Here is a 21,295-nt window from a genome sequence, read left to right as displayed (position 1 = left end):
ACACGGCACTAAAAGATACGTTCTATATGTACCAAGAAGTATTATTTTCCTTTGAAATGCAATATTTTACACTGAGCTGCTATGATAGCCGCAAAGAAACAGAATATGCAGGAAAAGGGAAAGAAAAGTTGCTTTTTGATGAATAAAACAAATAGCAAGAAAAGGATAAACTTTGATTACGAACATAAATGTAAGATCAAAATAGCTAACAATGCCAAAGAATTTTACAGATGCTAATCCAAGGCATTTTATTGTACTCTTTAAATGTACCATAAGAATATATATGTTCAAGTGTAATATGCATTTTTTATATGCACAGAGTTTCAAGAAATGTCATGATTTTGTGTTGCAGTATAAGTTTCCATTGTTTTCATTCGGGTTTTAATCAACCAGTTTGACATAAACAAATAATGCTGGTAAAACTCCCCTCTCAAAATTACTATAAAAATGTTGATACCATTTTTTGAGAAGAATTTGTGCACATTGCAAACAGCAGAAATTGTTGTTAGATATATACAAAATTCCATTCATTTCAGTATGAAATGTATTTGACAATGCATTATATTAAAGACAAATTTCTTTATTTTGGAGAGTGAGTAGAGGACTCCCCTTTCAGTTCGAATAAAGTTTGAATGTTTTTTTTTTTTATCTTGTTTTTCTTGAGAACACCATACAAAATCAGATATTACTTGTAACTCTGTGCAGCTTAAACCAAAGTAAACTATTATTCCATCAAATGCATACATGTGTAACAAATTGTTTTGAATTTTAAACATATCTAACCAACACAAGTTAAATTATAATTCGTAAGCCTTACTTTAAGATAAAAGTACCAAGTAAGAATTTTTAAAACAATGTATACTGTTGAAAATTGTGTGTTAATTCTTCGTAGATTTAAGATTTTTGCATCATCATAAACGTTTTTAATTCCATTCTTTGAATATTGTAATCGTTGTTCGTTTAAAGGGAATTTTTGAACAATTTTAGCACATTTTTTTTTCTGTTGAATCTTATTGCTCATCGCTTTGTAGTTAAACATGATTCATTGTCATTCTATCATCTTTGAAATTAAAAGAAAATGCAACTCAAAAAGAACTATCGATTTCACAAGTTGTTTCATTCTTTTCTTGTCCAAAGGTTCTTATGGGTTACTCTGTGGTATACAAACTTTGAGATTTCTGGAAAGAAATTGTGCAAATTTCCTTCATACATGTATTTGCAAGAGAGAAAGGAGACTAGCATTTTGTGTTATAGGAGAAAAGAGGAAATTCCTTAATATTATTTCCTCAATATTTTCAAGAGAGAAAGGAGGCGTGAGCATTTTGTGTTATAGGAGAAAAGGAGGGAATTCAGAGAGAGAGAAACTTTTTCTTGTCTGTTTTTTCAGATGTTTCTCCAAGGTTGGAAACGGATCTCTGGAAAGAAATTCTGCAAATTCCCTTGATATTTGCAACAGATTAAAGGGGACTCGATCTTTATGTGCTATAGGAGAACAGGAAGGAAAGGGAAAACAGCGAGGGGGGGGAGAGGGAAATAAAGATGATGGGGGGAAAGAAAGAGTGAGAGTGGAGAGAAAGGGAAAGAGATCAAAGGATGAATGGAAAGAGAGGAGAAAAAGCATTGTGAAAAGAAAAATTTACAGTGCATTCAGAAAAAACATCTTTATCATAACATTTATGACAAATGGAAGATGTGTACTTCTAAGAAATGTGTTTCGTGCTGCTGTAATTTCACACACATTTTTTTTTTCTGAATTCTCAAACTTCTCTTTCACCTGCCCTCAGAACTCGCTCCTTTTCTCTCCTATTTTCTTTATTATCTTTAAAATCATCTGCCATAGTGTTGACTTTCCCTTCCACCAATGGACCCTTATACTCCCAAATATTTCATTTCCTTTTTGTTTCTACTTCCAACCTTTTGATCAATTCCTTTCTTTTCCACGTTTCACTCTTCCCTTCCTCACTTTTCCTGGTTCTTCTTTACCTGTTCCTTTTATTTCTTTTTTTTTTCTCTCTCCATTTCTTCCCTTGACATCCCCCCCCCTCATTTCACCTTTTTTCTTTCTTCCCTCGCCCAGCAACTCCCTCCTTTCCTACCTACAATCTCACAATGATATTTAATTTCCTCTCAAACTTTGTTTTCATATCTTGCCTAACCACCACAATTTCTTTCTCTTTTAAATTCAGCTAAGCTCAGACAACTTTAATACCAAATTCCATTTCAATGTACTAAATTCACCAGTTGATATACAAAGAAATTCAAATAGATTTCATTAATGCAACTTGACTCAGAAAAATACCATACAAACCACTTGTTTACCGATAGTTTATGTCTGATGTTTTAGTATCAAGTTTATTTACAATCTATTTATAACCATAGTCGAAAATAAACCAACTCACCGAGTCCAGCCAAGTAAAAATAGATCCTCACCTTGCAAAGTTTTTCATTAGCATATCTTGCATTTTAACATGTGCTTATGAAAGAGTAACAAAATGATCCTGGAACTATAAAAAAAAACTTGTTTAAAATACCAAGTTCATCCCAACAATTCAATTTGAATAAAATGCGAATCGAAGAGTGACTCTTAACTCTTTTCACTAGCTTTGAACTGTTACTGAAAATTTCGCATTATAAAAAAAATTATGGAATGGGCTCCAGTAAAGGCCAAATGAGAGTCAAACTTGGTATGATATGCTGATAAAAAGGATTTTTATACACTCAAATTATAAAAATATAACAAAATTTCAAATGACTAGATTTTTTCCCAAAAGCATAAAACTTAAATAAGACACATTAGCCCATTGAAATAAAACAAGCAAATGTCATTTCTAGTCATTTTCTAAGAGACCTAATTGACGTAACATTACTGAAAAGATTCATCAGGCCCCGTCTTACAAAGAGTTACGATTGATCTGATCAATCGCAAGTATGGGCGGCCAGCAATGTCAACATCTATTATGCATGTTTGTTCATAATATTTTCTAACTATGATGTATATTCATGGATTCATTGTTTTCTTGAAAATTCACATTGTGCCAATTTCTTATAGAAAAAATTATGACACTGATGGATTTCCATAGAGTTACGATTGATTGGATCAATTGCAACTCTTTGCAAGACGGGCCCCTGATTGGTATGTAAAGATGAGAAAGTTTTCTTTTTTCCATAATCTACCAGAAGGATTAGGGAGGCTATCCACATGCATGTAGAACAGGGCCCAGTCTTACAAAGATTTAAGATTAATCCGATCAACAACTATGGAAAGCCAGCAACATCAACGTTTAGAATGCATGTTTGTTCAAAATGTTTTCTAGATATGTACATTCATACATCCATCATTGTTTTGACAATTCAGTATGCTCCTCTTTGTTTACAAACGACAAATATCCTGTAAAAAAATTATTGATCCGATCAACTACAACTATGGAAAGCCAGCAACTTCAACGTCTAAAATGTATGTTTGTTCAAAATATTTTCTAACTATGATGTATTCATTCAATTGATTCATTGTTTTCTTGAATATTCAGTGTGCTTCTCTTTGTTTACAAAGGACATTGTGCAAATTTCCTGTAAAAAAAATTATGACATTGATGGATTTCCATAGAGTTGAGGTTGATCAGGGTCCCGTCTTACAAAGAGTTACGATTGATCTGATCGTCTTGAACTCTATGGAAATCCATCAATGTCATAATTTTTTTTACAGGAAATTTGCACAATGTCCTTTGTTAACAAAGAGAAGCACACTGAATATTCAAGAAAACAATAAATGCATGAATATACATCATAGTAAGAAAATATTTTGAACAAACATGAATAATATATGTTGATGTTGCTGGCTTTCCATAGTTGTGGTTGATTGGATCAATCGTAACTCTTTGTAATATGGACCCCTGATCAATCTAACTCTTTAAAGACAGAACCCAGAATAGAGAATTGGGACAATACGCTCTCTCCTCCACCCTTTGTCGGGCTGTTTCACCAACAATGTCACCTACAACGAAGGTCTGATGAAGCTTAGAGCCTCACAAGCGAAAACTTATCAAAAACTTATAAAAATTCTTGATTGTGGAGAAGAGAAAATTTCCTCATGTCTCACTGACAAAAGCTGTGGGGAATGAGATGCAATATGGCAGAGTCACAGGTGGAGACACAATCTCAAAAGGAAATTTTAAATAAATAGCACCTCTCTGTGATCTCGCTTCAAAACTGTTTTCCCACTTTATCATCAACACCTTCATTTTGATTCATTGCTAGAACTATGGCAACCCTTCTCTCACTTCGTCTATAGAGGGCACACTCCATACCTGTCAACTTCTTATTAAGTGATTCATTTTCATGCACTTAAGTTTTTAATAAACATGGTCAGGACATGGCCAGGTTGAGACCAGTCTACTGCATTTTACCCACTGATAGTGCATGGGAGAAGCGCAATGTGTGGAGAAAATAGAATCTCAAAGGGATGTCATCCGGCCAATGCGACATAAAAGTCTACCCCACAAGTATGAATGAATGGGACTGTAGCACGATTTATCATCGTTAAAGACGTTAAGTTTTCCCTTTTCCTTTCTATAAATTTTTTCGAGATGTCTCTTCCTTAACATTCTTCATTCTGTGTGCAAGCTCTTTTGAGAATGCAACAGAGTATCAAACGCATGGTTGAAGTATTAAAAAAGACAATTCACAAATATGAATGTCTGGGACTGTAGCATGATTAATAGTCACTAACTTTTCTTGTTTCCTTCCTTTAAATTTCTTTCAGGCGTCTCTTTCTCAACATTCTTCATTCTGGATGCAAGCTCTTTTGAGAATGCAACAGAGTAACAAACAGATGCTTGAAGTATTAAAAAAGATAATCCACAAATATGAATGTCTGGGACTGTAGCACGATTTGTAGTCACTAACTTTTCTTGTTTCCTTCCTTTAAATTTCTTCAACATTCATCATTCTGCTGTTGAGGTCTTTGGTGAATGTAGCATACTCAACAGTGAACTACCTAGTTCCTCCTCCTGTAAAAAAAAAATAGAATAGAATGTAGACAAATAAAAAGTTCATGTGTAATTAATCACAAAAATTTACATAAATATTTACTTTACAAATGGCGGTATTAACACAAATTCTCAGTTATTAGTTTTCACCTGTTTTATTGTTTCGTGACAGAAAACATTGGAGACACCATTTACATCATAACCAGAATAAAATTAATTGGGCTTTATCATTAGAGGCGAAAATAATGATACACTTATACAATTTGACTAAAAACAGAATTTGCCTCTATTTGTACGTGAAATTGGCAAAAATGGGGGTAGTTTCAAAATGACCCCCATAACTTTCAGGTGTTCTATCTGTTATTTCATTTACATTTGTCTGTGAAGGCCCTGTCTTACAAAGAGTTGCGATTGATCCTATCAAGCACAACTATGGACGGCCAGCAACATCAACATTTATAATGTAAATTGGTTCAAAATATTTCCTAGATATGATGTATATATGCATACATCATCATTCTCTTCAAAATTCAGTGTGATTCTCTTTGTTTACTGTAGAAAAAATTATGACATGGATGGATTTCCATAGAGTTGAGATTGATTGGATCAATCGTAACACTTTGTGAGATGGGGCCAAGAACAGTCAGCACTGGCTAAATTCAAGATTAACGATCGACTGAGAAAAACTGGCCTCTGATTGTAACCACGACAACAGTCAGAGAATGAATATTTATAACTATGAGACGCCGATTGTACCAATATTATATAGAACAATTATTTGTTATATAATCATTATTTATTAAATAATAACTATTATTTATATATAATTTACATTTTATTTGTAAATAATTACTATTATATAAAATAACATTTCTAATTATTTATATATAATTCCAAGTAATACTTCATTATTTGTAAATAATAATAGTTTGACATTCCATTATTTATAAATAATGATTATTTGTTTTTCATTATTTATAAATAATGACACTACATACTTAATTATTTATAAATAATTGCAATTCGTTTTTCCATCATTTATAAATAAGTTTGTCAAGTTTTCTATTATTTATAAATAATAATTATTTATTAACAATGCCAGTGCACATTTCTTTATTTATAAATAATTTGTTGAGTTTCCCATTATTTATAAATAATGATTATTTGTTAAATAATGAAAACGTCTCGAGTGCGCCATTATTCTCATTATTTATAAATAATCATTATTTAATGTTCCAGTTTTCCATTATTTATAAATAAAGATTATTTGTTAAATAATGAAATATCTACCTCATTATTTATAAATAATGAAAATTTGTTGTGTTTCATTATTTATAAATAACAATTTTGTTTTAATATCCCATTATTTATAAATAATCATTATTTATGAACAATTTTTAAAATTTACCATTATATACAAATAATCATTATTTATACACTCCCCTCCAAAAGTTTGGGAACACCTGCCTTCAGTGTGTGTTTTTCGAACTTTGGTAGACTTTACTGAAGTTAAGCCTCATAGTACAGCTGCATTTTTGTTTTAAAGTGAAGGCTATACACCAGTCTACATTTTATCATTGATTCAAACAAATTCAAAGCTCTTAAGAGACGTGCAGCTGCCAAAGAGGGCAGGCTACCAGTCAAGATGGCATTTTCTAAAAAATGCTAACTTCTTTTAACATTGTTCTGTTTGGGGTTCTATTCTGAAATTCTTCCCATTATTTTGTGAATGTTACAGCAGATGTCCTCAGAATTTGTTGCTGAGTATTGTTCATAAGACAGATAATTTATGGAAATCTGCATCTTTATCCTGGAAAACATCTGAACTTGACAAATGCCTAATCCTTCTTTAAAGAAAATGCATGGAAGTGGAGTAGACATCAGTGCAATTTGAAATTCATGAATTCAAAAGTTATTCAGAGTTTTTTAACACTTATTCCAGTGCACCTTCATTCATTTTGCCTATTCAGTTTTTCTTAGTCAGAAGTCAGTCACAAAATTAAAATGGCTAAGACTAGACAGCTTTCTTTGGAAACATGTCAGTCAATTGTAGTTTTGAGGAAGAAGGCTACTCCATGCGAGAAATAGCCAGGAAACTCAAGATCAGTATCCATGCTGTTCACTACAGCCTGAAACGCAAAGAGGCTACTGGGTCTAATGGGGACAGGAGACGAAGTGGTAGGCCAAAAACAATGTCTCCTGCTGAAGATAAATACATTCGGGTGAGCAGTCTGCGCAACCGTTGTCAGACTTGCTCACAGATTACAGCTGACCTCAACAACACCCGTGAGATGCCTGTATGTTCTGCAACTGTTAGAAGACGTCTCTGTGGAGCAGGGCTGATGGGCCGTGTGGCTTCAAGGAAACCACTCCTCAAAGAAAAGAACCGGAAGAAAAGGCTTGCTTGGGCTAGGAAGCATAAAGACTGGTCTTTGGAGCAGTGGCAGAAGGCTCTTTGGTCTGACGAATCAAAGTTCGAGGTTTTTGGCAGCAAGCAACGTACCTATGTGAGACGGTGAAAGGGAGAAAAGATGATACCCCAGTGCATCAAGCCAACTGTGAAACATAGTGGTGGTAATGTCATGGTTTGGGGTTGCTTTGGTGCAGGAAAGGTAGGCAGCTTGCACAGAGTAGAGGGTATCCTCAACCAGCATGGCTATCATTCAATCCTACAGCGGAAGGCCATCCCTTCAGGGAAACACCTGATTGGAGAAGGATTCGTTTTCCAGCAGGACAATGACCCAAAACACACGTCAAGACTATGCAAAGACTACTTGAAGAAAAAGGAAGAGAAACAAGTCCTGGAAATCATGGATTGGCCGCCCCAGTCCCCAGATCTCAATCCCATCGAGCTGCTTTGGGAAGGTTCGAGAAACTTGCCCAACAAGTGAGACTCATCTGTGGGAGATACTACAGAAAGCATTGCAGGGTATTTCAAGTGAATCCCTCAACAAGTTGACCAACAGGATGCCAAGAGTGTGTTGTGCTGTTATGCTGTCAAAGGAGGATTCTTTGATGAGAAGGCAGTCTGATTGGAACACTTCATTCTAGATTTTATTTTGTTTGTAACAGTATCGAAAGAAAGATTATGTGCGTCCTGACCCCCCCTGGAAAAAATTATGCGTAAGGCCATGATGATAATTAGATAAAAATAATGAAAATGAAAGTATATATAAATCAATGTGCCAGCTAGGCTCTTTTGAGCATGGCAGTACACAGAATTTCTTTCGGAGGGGGGGAGCAGACGTGTAAACGTTCTCAAGTTGAAAGCGACACAGCGAAGCGACCAAGCTTGTCATTTGGGCACTTTTTGGAGTTTTAAAAGTGAAATATGAACACTTTTGGTGAATTTTGTGATAATTTTCAATAAAAAAAAAAGTTTTCAAAAATTTAGGGGTCATCATGCCCCCGTATTGTCGTTGCTTTGAGCATTTTGGGGCCGGGGTAAAATCGCCCCAAATGCCTCAAACAGACACTCCAAAATGTATTTGAAGTGCATTATTAGAACTGAAACTTATCTCTACACCAGGAAAAATTAACTTAACAAAAAAAAGCAACAAAGAATATTTATAGAAAGTAGAAGGGCCTGATCGATGCTCGTACACTGATACTTCACTCTCTCAGCTCATATGCACTTGATCCACTTCCATCGAGGCTTCGGGCTAAATTCCGCCCGCCAGTTCCGGGGACCAACCAACGTAGTATTTCGATGAAGAGCACTCCGTCGATTCACCGGTTGTCCCTACGATGGAAAAGGTGAAATACACGCGCGCCTATGGGGATTGTGAACTGTAGGAAAAATCGTATAATATTACACTTTTTGATATTTCTACGAAGACGAAGTTAAATAGAAAATGAAGAATATTACAATCAGACCATATCCCTAGAAAATTGCTTCAAGAAATGTCATTATGAAGAGGAAATGGACAAAAATTTGTGAAGAAAAATCACGAAAAAGGAGATCGCATCATGAATATTCATATCATGGGCGGTCCCACATTTGCATGTTATAGTCGAGTTTTCCATTATTTATAAATAATGGTTATTTGTATATAAATAATGATTATTTGTATATAATGGTAAATTTTAAAAATTGTTTATAAATAATGATTATTTATAAATAATGGGATATTGAAACAAAATTGTTATTTATAAATAATGAAACACACAAATTTTTATTATTTATAAATAATGAGGTAGATATTTTTTATTATTTAACAAATAATCTTTATTTATAAATAATGGAAAACTGGAACATTAAATAATGATTATTTATAAATAATGAGAATAATGGCGCACTCGAGACGTTTTCATTATTTAACAAATAATCATTATTTATAAATAATGGGAAACTCAACCAATTATTTATAAATAAAGAAATGTGCACTGGCATTGTTAAAGGGGAATCCAACCCAAATAAAAACTTGATTTTATAAGGAAAAGAAAAATCAGACAAGTTGATCGGTGAAAGTTTGAACAATATTGGACAAACAACAAGAAAGTTATGAATTTTCAAAAGTTGTAAATATTGGTAATCACTATACCCATGGAGACTTCAAATTGGCCGCATATGGGATGTCATAGTGATGTAAGGCAAGGACTACTCTTCCATGTACTCCAATACATATTATGGCTAAAATGTCATTTTTCCCAAAAGTTTTATTTCAAAATTATATTTTTCTTTCATGAGGACATAAAACAATATACTACCTGGGTTATATTTAGATTACTGCCCCAGGGGAATGGGTACTTAGGAGAAAACCACAAATCCCTGATAATAAAGTACATGGCCTATGGGAAAGTTGTCCTTGTCCCTTGTCATCATTTACTTACCCAGTTGCCAATTTGAAACCTACATAGTATTAGTGATCTCAATTTCAAAGCAGCTATAACTTTCTTATTACTTGTCCGATTTCTTTCAAACTTTCACCATTCTGTTTAATTTGATTTTCTCCTTCCCAACACAACATTTAATGGCCAAGGCTGGATTCCCCTTTAATAAATAATTATTATTTATAAATAATAGAAAACTTGACAAACTTATTTATAAATGATGGAAAAACGAATTGCAATTATTTATGAATAATTAAGTATGTAGTGTCATTATTTATAAATAATGAAAAACAAAAATAATTATTTATAAATAATGAAAAACAAATAATCATTATTTATAAATAATGAAAAATAAATAATCATTATTTATAAATAATGAAAAATAAATAATCATTATTTATAAATAATGAAAACTAAATAATCATTATTTATAAATAATGAAAAACAAATAATCATTATTTATAAATAATGAAAAACAAATAATCATTATTTATAAATTATGGAATGTCGAACTATTATTATTTACAAATAATGAAGTATTACTTGGAATTATATATAAATAATTAGAAATGTTATTTTATATAATAGTAATTATTTACGAATAAAATGTAAATTATATATAAATAATAGTTATTATTTAATAAATAATGATTATATAACAAATAATTGTTCTATATAATATTGGTACAATCGGCGCCTCATAGCTAACTTCCACGAAATGGTCTACTGATTTAAAATGAACTTTGCAATATGTGACTTTAACAAGGTGTCTCTCTTTTCATTAAAAAAACTTTTTCTTGGGTTCGGCTAGACCATTTAAGATTCAACATAATTCTGTATGCATACCTGATACGGCCATGAAACAAGAAGATCTAAGCTTTCTTCTGATTCACTAGACATCTGGAGGGAAAATAAAACGAATGAAAAATATCACTTCATTACAAAATAAATTTTTAATAAGATGGAACTGTAATTTCTATAAATATACTTCTTATACTCGCAATCATGCCAACTCTAATCACTTTCATAGCCATCACTAACATTAGTCTCTGTAATCATCAACATTACCATCATTAGCACAATCACTGTCATCGTTATCATGACCATTAACATTAATATTCATCACTATTATTATCATATATATATTTTTTTCGCCTCCCCTCCCTTTTCTCCTCACCATCACCATCATCATGATCATTTTTACCAACATTACCAATGTCATCTTCCCCAACATTAAAAACATCACCTTTATCATCATAATCAAAATCATCCCCACCATCATCACTATCACCACCGTCATCATGGCCACCATCATATTTTCAATGTCATCATCATCACCACCACCACCATCATCATCACCACCATCATCATTATCATAACCATCATCATCACCACCGTCATCACCACCATCATCATCATCATCATCATCATCATCACCATCATCATCATCATCATCATCACCATCATCATCATCACCACCACCATCATCATCATCATCACCATTATCATCATCATCATCACCATCATCATCATATCACCATCATCACCATTATCATCATCATCATCATCATCATCATCATCATCACCATCATCATCACTATCACCAGTCATCACCATTATCATCAACATCATCATTACCGTATCAAATAATCATCACCCTCGCACCTCTAGCACCACCATCGTCATTCTTAAATATCACCATTGTCATCATCATCATAATAAGAGCAATCATCAACCTCTATCATCATCATCAAAAACATTGCCCTTCTCACCATCATCGACTCATCGTCATCATCACCACTACCATCAACATTATCATTACCGTCACCATAGCATTATCAGCACTATCATCATCATCACCATCATCATCATCATCATCGTAACCACCACAACCACCAACATCATCAACATCATCACCATCACCATCATCATCATCACCACCACTACCATCATCATCATCATAACCATCGTCATCACCATCATCATCATTATCATCATCACCATCATCATCTCTTACCTTAAGTAGTATTGATCCCATCATGATAGAAGCATCTGGCATCAGTTGAACAGATTCATGTGGGAATCTCCTAAACATCAATCCAAAAACAGAAACACAAAACATCACCAGCCAAATAACATAATAATAGAGTCTCACATAACAAAAAATCTATCATCATTCATTAAAATTTGTAGATTCTGTCATTGGCTTACTGATCATCTTGCACAAGTCTTCGGTCACACGATCAAGGTCATATGTCATTTAGCGTCAATGAACATAGTATTATGCATGGTGTTTTTTGTGAATGATTATTCTATAGTCGTTTTCAACATCAGCAAGGCTGCTATATTGAATAGCATAATGCAGGTGAGACTGCCAGAGGCGCTCCTCTTGTTATAAATCAGTCTCCTTTTCAAGATTATAATAATAATAATAATAATTTCATACATAATCACACAGCCGACAATGCAATTATTATCACTGATGGAGTAATCTTAACCCTAAGAAGACACTGGGGGGGGGGGGGGGCTGATTCAGCCCCCCCCTCAAAATTTTTCGCGATAAATCCGCCGCTCAAATTTTTTTTACCGCGTCGCTCGCTGACTTTTTACTTTCAAGTCTCGCACAACTTTTGAGACCAAAATTGTGATGCGGTTCCGAAATTACCCAACATTTCGTAAGTGCATGCAAACCTAAAATTACTCAAAAACTTGAATTTGTGTACAAATCCAATACAAATAGTGTTTTTAGCCTAAATTCATAAAATGTATCATTATTTTTCCTTTTACTACTTAACATCAATTAATTTTATCTTGTTTATGGTCAAAATACAGTCCCCGACAATTTCCATTGAAAAAACAATTTAAAAAAAAGTCAAAAAACAAAGAAATACATAAGAAATTGAAAAAAACAATAGAATACATAAGGAAATAAATGTGATGTTGAAATTTTTGAAAAATCAATTTGATCAGATGCCTATCTAGAGTATGTGAAACAAAAATTAGGATTTTTGGGGCATTATTTCATTTATTAGAGCAAACTTGTGATTTTACGCATAAATTAGCATAATTAATGAGCAATGAGATTTTTTGCAGAATTTGATATAATAGTTTTGTAGATAATGCCATGGGTAAAGCATGTGCCAATTTTCGTCGCGATGGCGCGATCGACGGCCGAGATTATAAGGGGGGGGCTTCTTAGGCATCGAAATAGATCAGTCTATTTAGGGTTAAAAAGTACTTCTAGCTATTTAGAAATGATCCTCACAAACATACTTACAAAGCAAAAAATATTTTGCTTTTATGCAAGTTCATCCCCCCCCCCCCCCTTGTAAATGTAAGAAAAATAAAAAGCATTTGGCTACTAACCTTTTGAGTTTCTTTGTGAGCGCTTCCATGGATGAGGCCGACGTCGATACAGTAGATGTGAACCTAATATCATGTTCAACCAGGCCGAGCTGCTGCATGACTTTAGATGGCTCCTCTAACTGTATCCTCTATAACAAACACAAATAAGAATACATGGGACAGTAGTAAAAATCTAAGTATCCAAACAGCAAACATACACACATGATTGCATGGGACAATAGTACCCAGAAAACAAACTCAAATAGGAGAGCATGGGACCATATCAAATAAGTGTATCAAGAGAACAAACACGAATATGGTCACATGGGACCATGGCATCAAATAAGTGTACCCAAAAAGCAAACACAAATATGAACACATGGGTCCATGCCATGGTATTAATAAGTGTATCTAGATAGCAAACACATACATGTATATGTATGCATGGGACCAAATTAAATATATGTATCCAGAGAAATAACACAATTACAAACACGTAGGACTACAGTATCAAATAAATATCCAGAGAGCAAAGACAAATATGAGCACATGAGACCATATTATACATAAAAAAAACCTATCAGAAATCTTCAACACTCTTCAAAATTTATGCTTAGTACAAATTGCGTGAATAAAAATAATGACAAACTAGAGTTTGACCATTCATGGATTTCATGCTTGCTATGTTAAGGGAATACACTAGTAACCTGTGGGCGTCACTCCGGCGTAGAAGTCGGACTATGGAGAGAGGTTGATGTTCACCTTTGTTCTTATGAGCCAACCAGAATATATATGCGGTCAACAACTTGCACATATTCCGTCACCACTTCACATAGGCAATACTTGTACCCGGCACTACCCACATGCCAAACGACATCGAAATTGGAGATTGCTTGCTTGGTCAGGTTCACATTTTAGGGGGGAAATGGTTGACAAGAGCCATCCATCCATCCATACTTCCGTCCTAGCGAACGCTACGTGTGCCTTCCAGCACGTTGGTCGGCCCACAAAAAACATAAATATTTAGCAATGATTCAGCAATAGAAATTACCTGATCTCGTATGACAAGTGCTCCATGCATTGTATGACATTTCTTGGATTCTGGGAGTCCTGACAAGGTCATGCCTAGTATTCAAGGTAAAAGAAAATAATTGCAGCAAACAATTATTTCATGAGTAAGCAGGGAATAAGTTGCTTCACAAATTTGAATAGCATTTTTGGTCATAAGAGAAAAGCTTTTAACTCAGTAATGTACAGTCCTATGTAAAAATATGCTATACAAAAGACTTTATGCATAGCAGTCTTTCAAAAATTGTGATGCGATACCAGGAAAATTATTCCCTGGTAAGCCTTTAAAATCAAGGCTTATTAACACCATATTATCATGATCTAGATCTGTTTCATTAAAATCAACTCATTTTTGTGAAATCATGAAATCTTAGCTAAAAACCAATAATTATGATGATGACTAACAGAAAAAAGGTATACACTATGTGGTACAGTGCATTAATATTGGAAAAATACCTAACATTTCATGGAATTCAGTGCTTATTTCGCTCATTTCTCAGCAATTCCACATTTTGTCAAGAGCCAATTGGCACATATTTTTAATTTATACATACAAATACTTGGTGGTCATTTTATTGGATTATCTTTAATTAAGACAAAAGACGAATGAAAAAAATGGCAAAAACAATGGCATATAATCTCATATTCCCATCCAGGGGGTGTTTCAGAAAGATACAAGTGTGATTCATTCATCTGAAATGACCTTTGACCTTGACCTAATACACAAACACTTCCATGGTCCACTCTTGCTATGCCAGTGATACATAAAGGAAGGCAATGAAATATACTCTTGCCTCCTTGTTGATTACAGAATTAATCATAATAGGTTGATATCTACCTTAGATTCTAGACAAACATCTCGAGTAGATGTGAAGTAAGTTATAATAAAATAATACATATTTTGCAATGTTTTGTGGCGATGCAGCACACTCAATATTATTTAAAATAATGCAACAAGTACCAGGCACTTGTGCCAAGTGCAATTGTATAATACTGTGAATACACAGGTTGCCTGCATCATCACTAACATCACAAATTTTGAAACGTGCAATATTTGTCTTGTAAAACGGGTTGGCTGAATGAATATAGAGTGGAATGTCTGCTTGCATCCCAGCAAATTTTCTAGGATTGTACAGATGGAGAGGTCACATCTGTTTCCTAAGAAGATTATCATACATGGAATGTTAATCATCTCTCCCCTTTCTCTCTTTCACCCCCCCCCCTCTCTTCCTCCCATACTACCAGCCCATACCTGTGAGTGAAACACTTCTCTACAGCAGTCCCAATGAAACATCAGCCATCAGATTCGTCTTGCAAGGAATATTAATCGTCCTCCTCTTCAACCCCCCCTCCCTCTTCCCCCTCCCCCTCTCTCTCTTTCTCTCACTCTCTTTCCATATTACCTGCAAGTGAAGCACTTCTCTACAGCAGTCCCAATGAAACATCGGCCATCAGATTCGTCTTGCAAGGACTGCTAATAGTCCTTCTCCCCCCCTTCCCTCTTACCCCTCAGCCCCTCCCCTCTCTCTCTTTCTCTCACTCTCTTTCCATATTACCTGCAAGTGATGCACTTCTCTACAGCAGTCCCAATGAAACATCAGCCATCAGATTCGTCTTGCAAGGAATATTAATCGTCCTCCTCTTCAACCCCCCCTCCCTCTTCCCCCTCCCCCTCTCGCTCTTTCTCTCACTCTCTTTCCATATTACCTGCAAGTGAAGCGCTTCTCTTCAGCAGTCCCAATGAAACATCAGCCATCAGATTCGTCTTGCAAGGAATGCTAATAGTCTTCCTCTTCTCCCCCCCTCCCCTCTTCCCCCTCTTTCTCTCTCTCCCCCTCACTCTCTTTCTCTCACTCTCTTTCCATATTACCTGCAAGTGAAGCGCTTCTCTTCAGCAGTCCCAATGAAACATCTGCCATCAGATTCGTATTGCAAGGAATATTAATAGTCCTCCTCTTCTCTCTTCCCCTCCCCCCCCCTCTTTCTCTCACTCTCTTTCCATATTACCTGCAAGTGAAGCACTCCTCTTCAGCAGTCCCAATAAAACATCAGCCATCAGATTCGTCTTGCAAGGAATATTAATAGTCCTTCTCTTCTCTCTTCCCCTCCCCCCCCCCCCCCTCTTTCTCTCACTCTCTTTCCATATTACCTGCAAGTGAAGCGCTTCTCTTCAGCAGTCCCAATGAAACATCTGCCATCAGATTCGTCTGGCAAGGAATGTAAATAATCCTTCTCTTCTCTCTTCCCCTCCCCCTCCCTCTTCCCCCTCAGCCCCTCCCCTCTCTCTCTTTCTCTCACTCTCTTTCCATATTACCTGCAAGTGAAGCGCTTCTCTTCAGCAGTCCCAATGAAACATCTGCCATCAGATTCGTCTTACAAGGAATATTAATCGTCTCTCCATTTGCTGGCATGTAACACTGGATTTCTGTCCAATAATGCAGAGGAAAAAAAAGACATGCATGATATTTCATTTCATCATTAAAGGGGAATCCAACCCAAATAATAACTTGTTTTTATAAGGAAAAGAAAAATCAGACAAGTTGATAGGTGAAAGTTTGAACAATATTGGACAAACAACAAGAAAGTTATAAATTTTTTAAAGTTGTAAATATTGGTAATCACTATACCCATGGAGACTTCGAATTTGCCGCATATGGGATGGCATAGTGATGTAAGGCAAGGACTACTCTTCCATGTACTCCAATACATATTATGGCTAAAATGTCATTTTTCCCAAAACTTATTTCAAATTATATTTTTCTTTCATGAGGACATAAAACAATATACTACCTGGGTTATATTTAGATTACTGCCCCAGGGGAATGGGTACTTAGGAGAAAACCACAAATCCCTGATAATAAAGTACATGGCCTATGGGAAAGTTGTCCTAGCCCCTTGTCATAATTTACTTACCCAGTTGCCAATTTGAAATCTACATAGTATTAGTGATCTCAAATTTAAAACAGCTATAACTTTCTTATTGCTTGACCGGTTTCTTTCAAACTTTCACCACTCTGTTTAATTTATTTTCTCCTTCCCAACACAACATTTTATGGCCAAGGCTGGATTCCCCTTTAAGACGATGAAGTTAAACCTTGTAATTGATTGTTTTGAAATTGCATCTTCGTACTGTAACACTTGTAATACCTAGTTTGCCCGCTTTATCTTTGTATAAGTGATTATCTTCAAATTAACTATCCATATCCATAATGCAATTACAAAAGATTCAAAATATCAAAGGCACAATATAGCCATTACTTTCCCTTGATTACTTCAATACTATTTTCATTATCCTCCTTTATTATTAGTGGAGCGTTGTGGATTAGTCTTCGGACTTTGAAACAGAGGGTCGTGAGTTCGAATCCCAGCCATGGCGCAATTTCCTTCAGCAAGAAATTTATCCACATTGTGCTGCACTCGACCCAGGTGAGGTGAATGGGTACCCGGTAGGTTTTATTCCTTGAATGCTTTAGCGCCTATATGGCCGCTCAGCTACAGCCGGGGTAATAATGATATACCAAGTATATTTCAGCGCCTTGAGCACATAATCAATGTGGATTTGGCGCTTTAGAAATACTATATATTATTATTATTATTATTTTTTCATCATTCTCATTATAATTATCATTATCATCATTATCATTATCATCACCATCACCACCACCACCCTCATCATCATCATCATCAATATTATTCCCACGCATACTAAAAATAATCAACCGATTAATAGCTCGAGTGAACTACACCAAAAAACAAAACTACTGCAAAATATCTGCCAATCAAGGAATCTCACAAGAGAAGTGTTGCCAACTTACTGAATTCTTTACAGATCTTCTCTTTGAGGAATGCCATCTTGCCGGCCTCACCGTGAACCAGGACGACATTCTTAGGTTCACACATTCGGATTAGCTGCATGATACCCTTAGCATCAGCATGGGCACTGCATTGAAAAGACAGTATGGGTTAATAGATAAACCCATAAGATGCAAAACTTGTTTTAAGTTTAAAATAATCAGCTCTCGTTCCTCAAATTGGCAACCATTTTAAATTTTGGGCCCAGTAACATATACTTCGCAAAACTAGAAAATGGATAAACATTACATATTATGAGTCATATGAATGAGCATAGCAACATATGACCAAAAATTTTCCAATTTGAATTTTAAATAGTGATTTTTATTGTTTGCATGTTATTGAAAATTTAGAGAACATTTTTAGAGATAAGCTCCAAATAAAAAGCATTGATTTAGGAAAAACAACATTCTTTGTAGGTTTGCTCATTCTGATCAGCTGTATTATACCCTTAGCATGAGAATGGGCACTGCATTGAAAAGGAAGTGCAAGTTACATTAACTACATAGGCTCCATAGAGTCATGATTAATCTGCTTTTATCCTCAAATTGGTAATTTTTGCTAATTTTCTATTTATTTTCATACTCAGACAAAAATAGAATTGGATATACCATATTACAAAATGAATGACCAGAACAAAATATTATAACAAAAACTTGCCTGTTTGCAGTTTTATTTCATGATTTCTCATAAGTGAGGAGCTTTTTTAACTCAACTCAGGGATTTGCCTGAGGAACGAGTTTAGTTCTAGTTATCTTTAGTTTGAATAGTACTTAATTAATGTATTTGCAGTAAGATTTTTATGAGGAATACAGTGCTTCGCAACTTTCAAAGCAAAGCACATTCATATAAAGTTATACATTTTATGCATTCATTTCAGCATGTACTGCATGAGAAAATTAGAAGAGAAAATAAATTTGTACATTTTTTATGACAGGGATGTGAGTGCTGAAAAGTAAAAAGAGCTGAAAAGAGCTGAAAATGAAAGAGATCCTATAGTTTTTTTTGTACAGAGGTTAGCTAAAATAGGCAAATAGAGCTGAAATTAAAAAAGATCCCATACTTTTTGTACAGAGGTATTCTACAATAACTAAAAAGAGCTGAAATTGAAAGAGATCCCATACTTTTTGTGCAGAGGTAAGCTACAATTATTAAAGAGCTGAAATTAAAATAGATCCCATACACTATGTACAGAGGTAAGCTACAATAAGTAAAACGAGCTGAAAAAGCTGAAATTCAAAGATCTCCCATAATCTTTGTACATAGGTAAGCTAAAATAGGCTGAAATTCCAAAGAAAAAATAGCTCAAAATCAGCTTAAAAGATGAACTCTCGAACCCCTGCATGGGTAACATTATACCTGATTTTACTAATCCCCTCTTATTTAATCTTCTCCCCAATATTTCTTTAGAACTAAGTACTTTTGAGATTTTAAGAAAACTTACCTGAAGGACATATACTGCACCGATAACTTTACATCAATCTGTAGCCCATGACAAAGATTATAATAAATATGTTCATTAGAAAAATATTTGTAACATACCATCATTACACTGAACAAGATGAAAGTAACTGTTCTACTTCTACTGAAATATTGAAATGACACACTAGACACCAAATGTACATGTATAGGCGTTAGTCATCACTAGTATCACCAATATCATCACAGACGTCATTATCATTGTAATTATGAACAATATCACAATCTTCGCATATCATCATCATCATCACCATCATTATCATCATCATCTTCGTCATCATCATCATCATCAATATCAGCATCACATTATAATAATTATCATCTTCATCATCATCAATATCAGCATCACATTATAATAATTACCATCATCTCCATCATTATCATCATCATCATCACCACCTTGTAACCATAGCAAACATTCATCCTACCGTTTGTTTATTCTCCATCGCCATCTTCTTCTGTCAGCTGAGCACCTTATGACTGACCATTGCTCTTACATCGTAGTCTGGCATGATAAGCTTTCTTTTCTCACTTATCATCAACATCATAATCATCATTATCAATATAACCATCATCAATACCACCATCATCATCATCATCACTACCATCACCACATCATTATCATTATCATCGTCATCACCATTCTTATCACCACCACAACCACCACCACAACCACCACATCATACTCATTATCATCATGAACCTCACATCATCATCACCATCTTGTAACCATAACAACAAGGCATCCTACCGTCTGTCTATTCTCCATCTCTATCTTCTTCTGCCCGCTGAGCACCTTATGGCCGACCGTCCCCGCCACGCAGTATCCCGGCATAATGAGCATGTTCTTCTCATTCGAAGCCCACTGTTTGAATATCTGAAGGGAGAGTCCGGAGTGGAGCATACCGGGCGTGGCGAACACCACCATCGGCCCGGGATTGTTGATGTATCCTCGATCAAACGGCTGTGAGTAAGAATCCAATTTAGTATTTACTTCCAATTCATAAAAAGACGTGATAACATCAGCATAGCACACAGGTTCTCACAATAGAGTTGAAAACTAGTGAATTATGGAAATTGGACATGCAGTCCAAGACAATGGGGATGCAAACAAAGAGAAAATAATAACAACAACAATAAGAACAATTATCTGCTTATGTATAGCGCCCAATAAGCCTGTTGCCAAGAAGCCTGTTCACGGTTGTAAACTGCGCACGAGCAGAAAAAGGTTATTGGAGACAACCATGAAGGTGGCTTTCAAATTCACTGACATAGGCATTTGTGATTTGATGATCATACATGTATTCCTATCAAAATATTTATCACATCCAAGCTATAGAGTAATAAATAGAGCCTTCATAATCACTGGTATTTGACAGTAGCCTAAACAATAGTCAAATGTGCCAAAGGCAGACAATAAAACAGATTTCCAAACTTTATCCCTGATGTACTATTCTAGTCACCTGGTCTATACAATGCCTTTTGTTCTTAGAATTTGAATACTCTACCGGTAAAGCTTACGCAACATCTACATTTGAAAATGATTGTGCTTATCCTAATGAAAAATCACAAAGGTCATTTGAGGAAATTTGATCATGAGCTAACTGTGAACTGGCTTATACGTCAGAATGACATCTCTAAGCACTTTACAGATAAATTATTACCCAAGCCATCAGATCCTGGCATGCCAGCACACAATATCTACACATTCTCCACTCACTGGGGAGCATTCC

At 35.0% G+C, this 21,295-nt stretch overlaps 1 protein-coding gene across 2 annotated transcripts in view; it reads right to left on the bottom strand.

Annotated features, from left to right (window-relative positions):
* Positions 1–2,317: 2,317 nt before the first annotated feature.
* Positions 2,318–21,295, bottom strand: part of LOC129263716 (integrator complex subunit 11-like) — a 32,425-nt gene continuing 13,447 nt past the window's right edge. Inside the window, exons 13-22 of one of the 2 annotated variants that reach the window (XR_010293925.1) lie at positions 20,314–20,526; positions 19,528–19,565; positions 18,047–18,171; positions 16,546–16,656; positions 14,215–14,288; positions 13,185–13,312; positions 11,836–11,905; positions 10,665–10,718; positions 3,921–5,006; positions 2,318–3,438 (exon numbers count right to left, since the gene is read on the bottom strand). Coding sequence is in view for 1 of the 2 variants with exons in the window: in XM_064101096.1 (XP_063957166.1) it covers positions 4,941–5,006; positions 10,665–10,718; positions 11,836–11,905; positions 13,185–13,312; positions 14,215–14,288; positions 16,546–16,656; positions 18,047–18,171; positions 19,528–19,565; positions 20,314–20,526 (879 nt within the window). In the remaining variant the exon portion in view is untranslated. Of the gene's footprint in view, positions 5,007–10,664; positions 10,719–11,835; positions 11,906–13,184; positions 13,313–14,214; positions 14,289–16,545; positions 16,657–18,046; positions 18,172–19,527; positions 19,566–20,313; positions 20,527–21,295 lie in introns of both variants that reach the window. The other variant, XM_064101096.1, reaches the window with a different exon arrangement.

The sequence above is a fragment of the Lytechinus pictus genome, chromosome 6 (assembly GCF_037042905.1).
Source record: "Lytechinus pictus isolate F3 Inbred chromosome 6, Lp3.0, whole genome shotgun sequence".
Taxonomy (NCBI): Eukaryota; Metazoa; Echinodermata; class Echinoidea; order Temnopleuroida; family Toxopneustidae; genus Lytechinus; species Lytechinus pictus.
This window is presented reverse-complemented; position numbering and strand designations above follow the sequence as displayed.